Source organism: Motacilla alba, chromosome 27, assembly GCF_015832195.1.
Source record: "Motacilla alba alba isolate MOTALB_02 chromosome 27, Motacilla_alba_V1.0_pri, whole genome shotgun sequence".
In the NCBI taxonomy this organism is placed as follows: Eukaryota; Metazoa; Chordata; class Aves; order Passeriformes; family Motacillidae; genus Motacilla; species Motacilla alba.
In genome coordinates this window covers 4,975,648-4,983,963 of record NC_052042.1, presented here as the reverse complement: position 1 = coordinate 4,983,963, position 8,316 = coordinate 4,975,648, and the positions used below count along the sequence as shown (strand labels likewise).

Sequence of the window (8,316 nt, the reverse complement as noted above, 5' to 3'; positions counted from 1 at the left end):
AATTTGAGAAATTGAGAAATCTGATCAATTGAAATGGAGAATTTTGATGGGGATGGGATAACCCCAATTCTGTTATTTCCTTCCCACAGGCTCAGAGGAAAATGAGGATTATCCTCCCATGGATAAATGCGGGAATTTAAAATTCCAGGCACCGGGAATTTGAGGTCCCTGCCCGCCAAAAAAAAAAGGGAATTAATACCAGCGAAACCTCGAATAACCAGTTTATTTCCAATACATAGACTGGAGCTGGGGGCCGAAGCAGGGGGATTTTGGGCTGGTTTGGGGTTTTTTTGCAGTTTTGCAGATCCCGACGGGGCCGGGATGGGGTGGGAAGGGGTTTGGGGGGGACATGCAGGAGGGTTTTAAAAAGTCACCACTGGTCCAGCACGTCCCCTGCTCGGGGCTGGCCTTCCCGCTGAGCAAAACAGCTTAAAAAATCCTTAGAAACCCTTTGGGGTATGTTACACGGGCAGGGCCGGTATGTACAGGGAAAACGAACAACAAAAACCCCAAAAAACCGGAAAGGAAAGAAAAACCGACGACTTTACAGCAAATATTTGCATAACGGATGAGAACGACACGGAGAGACGGCGACAGGGTGTGACACCGGGCCACCCAGGTGGTGGCGCTTGTGTCCCCGCGTGGCCAGGCCGGGGGTCCCCAAACTCCCTTCCTAAAGTGCTTCTGGCCTGGGGGGCAGGAAGGGGACAGCGACGGGAGGGGACAGGGACCTTCCGGGACGTGCCACACGCGGCTCGTGGGGGGTAAAGGGTGGCAGTGCCCCCCCGCCGGGTGTCCCCCTCGGTGCCACCCCCTCCCCGGCTCCCCCCGCCCAGCAGAGCCCCCCAGGTGAAGGGACAGCCCCGAGGTCCCCAAGGGACCCCAGCACACGGCGGGGGTCTCTGGGACGGGACCCCCAAGGTGCTCAGGGCATGGGGAGTCGCCAGGGTCCCCAGGGCAGGGGTCTGTCATCGAGGTCACCAGGGCAGGTGTCTCTGACCCTGATGTCCCCAAGATCCCCCAGAGCAAGGGTCCGTGACATCACAGTCCCCAGGGTCCCCAGCAGGTTTCTGACAAGGTCCCCAGGGTCCCTCAACACGGGGGTCTGTGACACCGAGGTCCCCGGTGTCCCCAGGGTCCCCATCCCGGGCAGGTCCCGGCCGGAGCAACCGCCGCGCCCAGGGAAGTGCCCGCACTTCGCTCCGCCGCGGCTGGGGACAGCAGGGCCACCGCTGGGGACAGTCCCCGCGAGCCCTCGTGGCACTGCCTGGGGGCCGGGGCACCGTGCGGTCCCCAAAGCGGGGGGGACGAGGTGGCTTTGTCCCCCCGTGGCGCGGGGCCACCAGGACCCGTTAAATAACACCAGCAGCTCGTCCGGAGCGCAATTAAATACGGGGACAAGGGACAGTCCCTAAACGAACGGCGCCCGGGGGTCACAGACACCGCGGGAAGCGCAGCGGCGCCGGGGGCCCGGGGCTGCCCGGGGGGCTCTCGGTGGCCGTGCCCGGGCCAGCAGCGCCGGCCGGGGCCGGGCCGGGCCGGGCTTTGGTGGACTCCAGGCTGCTGAGCCCCGAGTCCTTGTCGCGACAGGGGGCCGGCGTCCCCTCGAGTCCCCGCGGCTCCTTCCACTCGTTGAAGTTGAGGTCCTTGAGGCCGCCGGGCACCACCACCGTGTGCCGGCGCCAGCTGCTCTTCTTGCGGCGGGTCTCGGGGGAGTGCGCCCGGCGCAGGCGGACCCCCGTGTCATCGGCGGAGCCCCGCAGGTGCTGCCGGAGCTGCTCCCGCAGCGACGCTCGCCCGGGGGCCGCCCAGCTCTGCTCGTCGCCGCCGGCCACCGCCGCCGTGTCCCCGGCCGGCCGCGGCCGCGCCAGCTTCCTGCGGGCCAGCGTGTCGCACTGGATCAGGCGGTGCGAGCTGAAGGAGGGGCGGCCCGGGGGTGACCTGTCCTCGTCGCCTGCGTCCCCCCCGGCCCGGCCCGGCCGCGGCCGCGCTCCCTCGCGGCTCTCCGTGTCCGTCTCCATGTGGCTGAGCTCGCTGCGCTCGTCGTCCGCCTCCTCCCCGCGGCTCCCGGCCACCGAGTGCGCCTCGGAGCACAGGCTGCGGTCCATGGTGGACAGCGTGGAGTAGCCGGACACGATGGAGCGGGCGTCCGGGGCGGGCTCGGAGCCGCTGCCCGCGGGATCGGCGGAGCATTCCCGCTCCATCCCGGCCGGGCCCGGAGCCGCCGGCTCGGCGCCGGTGCCGCGGGGGGCTTTGCCGGGCGTCGCCGCGGGGCCCTCCCGCTCCTGCTGCCGGCCCGGGCTGTCCCTGCGCTCCGCGTCGTCGTCGGTGCTGCTCCCAACGCCTTCGGCCTCTCTCCTCTTCTTCCTCTTGCGGGCGGCGGCCGAGACGAAGGGGATGGCGAGGAGCTCCCGGTGCGACGGCGCTTTGCGCGACGGCCACGTGCCCTGCGAGCGCGGCGACAGCGGGGTCAGGGGTGGCGGTGACCACGACAGGGACGGGCTGAGTGTCCCCATCCCCGCGTGCCCACCCGGCCGGCCCCAGCCCGCGACCCCGCTCACCTTCGGTTTGGCGGAGCCGCTGCGAGTGGAGCCTGGAAAGCAGAGGGGAGAGGGGGTTAGAGGGGTCCCGGCGGGGGGAATGTGCTGGGGAGGGGTCTGGGGTCTCTCTGGGGATGCGGCTCCGTTCCCCCAAAGCAGGACGGGGACATGCCGGGGCTGTCACACCGGCTGGACGTGCCGGGAGGGGCTCCGGTGGTCGCGGGGGGGGGTCCCTGGCATTGCTCGCCTCACCCAGGGTGAGGAGCGGGGACAAGGGGGACGCAGGCAGGCACACGCAGCCGGGACACACGGCCGGGACCCCCGCGGTGGGACCCCAACCCTCCCACGGCCACGGGGCACAGAGGGGACAGGGACAGGGCGCTGCCACCGCCGCGTCACCGGGAGGGAGGGCGGGGAGGCGGCTTCGTGCCGCTGCCAGCCTCGGAGCGGGGCTGGGGGGGCTGTGCCGAAGGGGGCCGGGACAGGCTGGGGCGTTACGGGGTGAAGAGGGGACACAGAGGGGACACAGAGGGGACACAGAGAGGACCGGCAGCCCTGGCCCTGCTGCCGCCGTGTGAAGGACAAGGACAGGACACAGACCCCTCTCCCGCCCCGCATGCCCGGGACGGGGTTAGCAGCGCTGACAACGAGAGAGGGGGAGGCAGAAAGGGGGTGCTGACCCCACACCCCGGAATCTGAGGGTTCCGGGACACCCCACGCCCATCCCTGCAGCGCCGGCCAAGGAGAAGCAGAGTGAGAAGGATTTGGGGCTCCCCTGCTGGTGTTGGGGACCCTGGGGACAGCGCCAGGCAGGACAGCGTCCCCTCCCCTCCCGTGTCCCCCCGCTCCCCGTCTCTCGTGGTCCCCCCAAGGGTTAGTGCGTGAGCAATGCACCCGGGATCAGACTGTACCCGCTCTAGCTCTCGAGGAGATCCGCTGGAGGAGGAAGAGGAGGAGGAGGAGGAAGAGGACAGCACAGAGAAGTTCAAGGAAAGAAGGTAAGAAATCAGTCCAACGTCAAAGGCTCCCGGTCTCCAGGCATGGCAGCGCCGGCGCGGGCGGGGGTCCCGCGGGGTGGGCGCTGCCCTGGGGGACAAGGAGTGGCCACCGGAGAGAAGGGGGACGGGACAGGGCGGGCAGGGGGCTCCTCGGCATCCCCAGGGGCTGTTCCCTCTTTTGGAGAGGGGGGCGCTGGGATGTCCCGCTCCGGCACACACGGTTCGGCCGTGGCCGTGGCGAGCTGGGCTGGTTGCCCGCGGATGTGGGCAGGAGGGACAGACAGCCGGGAGGTGCCAGGAGGGGACAATGTCACGGGTGCCGCCCCTCACCTGCGGCATCGCCGGGCGCCGCGGTCCTGCCGATGTTGGGCAGCAGGTACTCGATGTTGGGCACGGACTGAGCCTCCTTCTCATCCACGGGGGTCTGTGGGGGCAAAAAAGGGATCAGGGCGCTGCCAAGAGCCCCCCAGCTCCCAGCTGGGGGTCTGCCCCCCCCCCCGAGCCACAGCGAGACCCCCGGAGCGGGGACAGGACTCACCTTCTCACCCTTGTCCTCCTTGTCACTGAAGAACCAGTCTGACTGTGGGGGAGACAGGAGAGGGGTCAGGAGCTCCGTCCCCCTTCTTGGGGTGCAGATGCCGTCCCCCTGCCCGGCCAGGGGTGCCACTCACGTGCTGGATGAGGGTCTCCACGATCTTGTAGCGGTCGGGCATGTGCGTCACCATGTCGGTCATGTTGTCCTCGGACGTTCGCACCAGCGTGGGGCCGAACACCAGCGCCAGGTTCCGGGGCTCCATCTGCGCCCAGAGCCGGCTCAGAGCTGCAGCCCAGCCCGGGCCGGGGGGCTCCAGGTGGGGCAGGACATTCCCAGGGAGGGGGGGTCCGTACCTTGTTCTTCTCCGAGTGGTCAGCGATGGTCTTCAGGTGGCTCACCAGGAATTTGAGGGTCTCGTAGTAGTGGCCTGGCAGGTCCCGGATCTGCGGGGACGCATCGGGTCACCCCTCTGCCCACTGTCCCCACCCAAGGGGGCTCCGGGGCGGTGTCCCCACCCCGCCCCCTGTCCCATGTCCCCACCAGCTTCCGCAGCGTCCTCATCCTCTCGCTGGCGTCTTCGATCCGGTTGGCTTCGATAAAGTCGTTGTATTTATCTGAAAGTGGCACACGAGGGTGTCACAGCAGGGTGGAGGGGACAGGCCACACCCCCCCGGAGTCAGGGACCCCCGGCTGAACCCACTGGAGGTACTGGGGAAGGGTCCCAGTGCAGGTCCCACTGCAGGGCAAGGAGGGACAAGGACAAGTGGCCCGGGTGACAGGGGCCTGCATTGTCCCCCGCCATGGGCGATTGTGTCGCTGGGTCTGGGGACCTGTCCCCAGCACAGGGGGATGGTTTGGGGCTCGGGTGGCCCCGGGGGACAGGGACTCACCGTCAGTGAAGAGGGGCTCGGGCAGCTTTCGGAAGAAGGATTTCAGGAGGCTGCTGATGACGTTCAGGTCCTGCCACCGCTGCGGGGGACAGAAGAGGCCGCTCAGAGGGACAGCCAGGGACACCCAGGGGACAGCGGGATGAAGTCCCCAAACCAGGGACAGCCCCAGCGACAGGCAAGTCCTGCCACCGCAGCGGCGTGGCGAGACGCGAGGGGACAGAAGTGTCCCCAGGATGTCACCGACAGTGCTGGCAGCGACCGCTAGGCGGCGCCACCACTCCGGGGGATGGAAACGGGAATGGAGGGGACAGGGACAGGGACAAGGGGGACAGGGACAAGGGGACAGGGACAAGGGGACAGGGACAAGGGGGACAGGGACAGTGGGGACAGGGACAAGGAGGACAGCGATAATGGGGACAGGGACAGGGATAATGGGGACAGGGATAATGGGGACAGGGGTGGTGGGATAGGGATGGTGGGACGAGGATAACGGGACAGGAATGATGGGGACAGGGATAATGGGGACAGGGATGACAATGATGGGACTGGGATAATGGGGACAAGGATGATGACAGAAAGAATGATAATGATGGGGATGAGGATGATGCCAGAGACAGGGATGATGGGAACAGGGATGATGACAGGGACAGGGATGATGGGACAGGATGATGATGGGGACAGGGATGGTGGGGACAAGGATGTTGATGGGGACAGGGATGATGGGACAGGATGATGACAGGAACATGGATGATAACAAGGACAGGGATGATGACACAGACCGGGAGAGCATTCCAGAGGCATGAGAGGGATGGGGAGCAGGATGGGGCCAGCCATGGGGACAGTCGCCTGCCCTGCCCTCACCTCGTCCTGCAGGTTGATCTCGGTGGCTCCCTTGTTGAGCTGCTCCTGCAGGCTGGACACCACCGCGTTGTTGCCGGGCACGCGGTAGATGCCCATGTACTCCAGCCCCCGGTCCTCCACCACCTTGCAGCACGCTTCCACGATCAGGGGCACGTTCTGCAGGGACAGGGACGGGCTCAGGGTGTGCCAGGCCTTGGCAGAGTCCCCGAGGGCTGGCGGTGGTGGCACAGCCCTACCTTGTTGTCCGGGGCAGGCTGGCAATCCTCCAGCCTCACGCCGAAGGCGCGCGGGGCAGATTTCTTGTTCTTCTTCATGATGTTGATGCCCCACGGGGCTTTTTGGGAGCTGCTTTCATCTGGGGTGGGGGAAAAACCCACAGGATCACTCGGGGTAAAGGGGAAGAGCAGCCCTATGGGGATAAGCACCACGGCAGCCCTGGGGGACGCAAAGCACCCGGGTTTGTCGTTCTGGGGTGTCCCACGTACCTTTCGTGACGGCCGCGTCCTGCCTGGGGGACCGGGGCGCGCTGGTTCCCGTCTGCTTCAGGAACTCGGCTCGGATCCCCAGCCCACGAGGGCCCTTGGGCGACGAGTCGGGCTTGGTGCCCGCAGGGCTGCGGGGAGAGCGGGGAGGGCTCAGGTGGGGCACGGCCAGGGGCACCAGCCTGGCACAAGACCTCCCAGTTAGCATCGCCAGCATCACTGCCAGGCTTCCCGGCCTCCTCCAGAGAGCCTGGGCGGCACCGGGCTGCTCCAACCCTTTCACAAGCGCTGCCACTCTGGCTGACCCCAGGCCAGGCTCTTCCATCACTGCCCCATCCAGGGAGCCGCCAGCTTTGCTCCGTCACCGTCACACCAGGGTGACCAAGGCCCCGGGCTCACGGTGCCCACCCCCCGGTCCGTACCTCACTTTCCGGTAGTCGTTTAGCTTCTTGCTGATAAGGGCTTGGCTGGCAAAACCGGGGTCCTGGGGAGGCAGAGAGAAGAGGGGAAGGGAGAGCTTGAGCAGCGCGTCCACCGGACACCCCCGGGCAAGTCCACGCTCTGCCGGGTGCCGGGCGGGGCCGGGCAGCACCAGGCAAGGGCAGCACCAGGTCCCCGCTGCCCCGGGACAGCCCCGCTGCTGCCCATCGCTCCAGGCCACGGAGCGGGGTCCGAGCCGCACGCAGGTGTGTCCTTCCACGGCACGCACGCCTCCGGCAACCCGCGCCGCTGCACCGCGCAGCCTCCACGGGCACGCAGCCATCCCCGCAGGACGCTCCCCACGGCACCGCAGCGCCAGGTCTGCCCAGACAACTCCAGATGTTCCAGCCTGGGAGCACCGGTTCTGACCCAGCAGCACCATCCAGTTCTGACCCGGCAGAGCCATCCAGGTCCAACCCTTGGAGCACCGTCTGGGTCCAACCCAGCAGCACCATCCAGTTCCGACCCAGCAGCACCGTCTGGTTCCGACCCGGCAGCGCCGTCCCTGCCGAGCCCCCTGTGCCCTGCCGTGCAGGGCTGTGCCACGGACAGCCAGAGACCGCTCCGAGCTCAACGCGCCCTCCAGGGCCGGAGCCTTTCACAAGCCCAGAGTGACCACTGCCACCAAACCGAGGCACCGCGACACCACAACACTGCAGCCGGCACAGCGCCGGCACGGCCGTCCCGCGGATCCACCGCTGCAGCCCAGAGCGGCCCCGGGGCGGCTCTGCCCACCTCACACCCGAGCGACCTCGCACAGCCACGGCTGCCCAGGGACGGCTCAGCCTCGGCAGCGCCACACGGGCACCGTGCCCCTCTCCCCATGAACACAGACACGTCAAACCAGGCAGGGACACGTCACACCACGGCAGGGACAGGCCACACCATGGCACAGCCACATCAAACCACAGCGGGGACGTGTCAAACCACGGCACAGCCTCATCGCACTGTGGCGGGGACACATCACACCATGGCACAGCCACATCGCACCATGGCACAGCCACATCGCACCATGGCACAGCCACATCATGCCATGGCACAGCCACATCACGCCATGGCACAGCCACATCGCACCATGGCACAGCCACATCATGCCATGGCACAGCCACATCGCACCATGGCACAGCCACATCATGCCATGGCACAGCCACGTCGCACCTCACCAAAGCCAGGACACACCCTGGCAGAGCCACACCAGACCTCGGCAGAGCCACGCAGGCTCCTCTGCCACCGCACAAGCAAACGCCGACGCGGCGGATCCGGCGCCAGCCCCGCCTGCAGAGCCACGGCCGCTCCGCCAAGCGTCCCGCGCACCCTGCCCCGGCGAGGCCACGGGGCCACGCTCTTCTTGGGAGCCACGAGCCCCCACGCACCCCTGGGAGCACGGCACGGGCCTGGCCGTGGCCTGGGGAAGCAGCACAAGGCAAAGAGCCGGAGAGAGCCGAGGCGGTTAGTGCCGGGAGAGCCAGAGGCAGCCGGGAGCCCCATGTGGCTCTCACCTCGCCCTCAGCCTTGCTGTTCTCCCTGATG

General features: G+C 67.5%; 1 protein-coding gene across 1 annotated transcript in view; it reads right to left on the bottom strand.

The window, feature by feature from the left end:
- Positions 1 to 204: 204 nt before the first annotated feature.
- The window catches only part of ARHGAP23 (Rho GTPase activating protein 23), a 9,131-nt gene continuing 1,019 nt past the window's right edge, over positions 205 to 8,316 (bottom strand). Inside the window, exons 2-14 of the mRNA XM_038162855.1 lie at positions 8,286 to 8,310; positions 6,729 to 6,790; positions 6,310 to 6,437; positions 6,061 to 6,179; positions 5,825 to 5,980; positions 4,964 to 5,042; positions 4,614 to 4,687; positions 4,427 to 4,516; positions 4,210 to 4,335; positions 4,077 to 4,118; positions 3,869 to 3,962; positions 2,562 to 2,593; positions 205 to 2,447 (exon numbers count right to left, since the gene is read on the bottom strand). Coding sequence (XP_038018783.1) covers positions 1,434 to 2,447; positions 2,562 to 2,593; positions 3,869 to 3,962; positions 4,077 to 4,118; positions 4,210 to 4,335; positions 4,427 to 4,516; positions 4,614 to 4,687; positions 4,964 to 5,042; positions 5,825 to 5,980; positions 6,061 to 6,179; positions 6,310 to 6,437; positions 6,729 to 6,790; positions 8,286 to 8,310 — 2,041 coding nt within the window. The 3' untranslated portion in view covers positions 205 to 1,433. The remainder of the gene's footprint in view (positions 2,448 to 2,561; positions 2,594 to 3,868; positions 3,963 to 4,076; positions 4,119 to 4,209; positions 4,336 to 4,426; positions 4,517 to 4,613; positions 4,688 to 4,963; positions 5,043 to 5,824; positions 5,981 to 6,060; positions 6,180 to 6,309; positions 6,438 to 6,728; positions 6,791 to 8,285; positions 8,311 to 8,316) is intronic.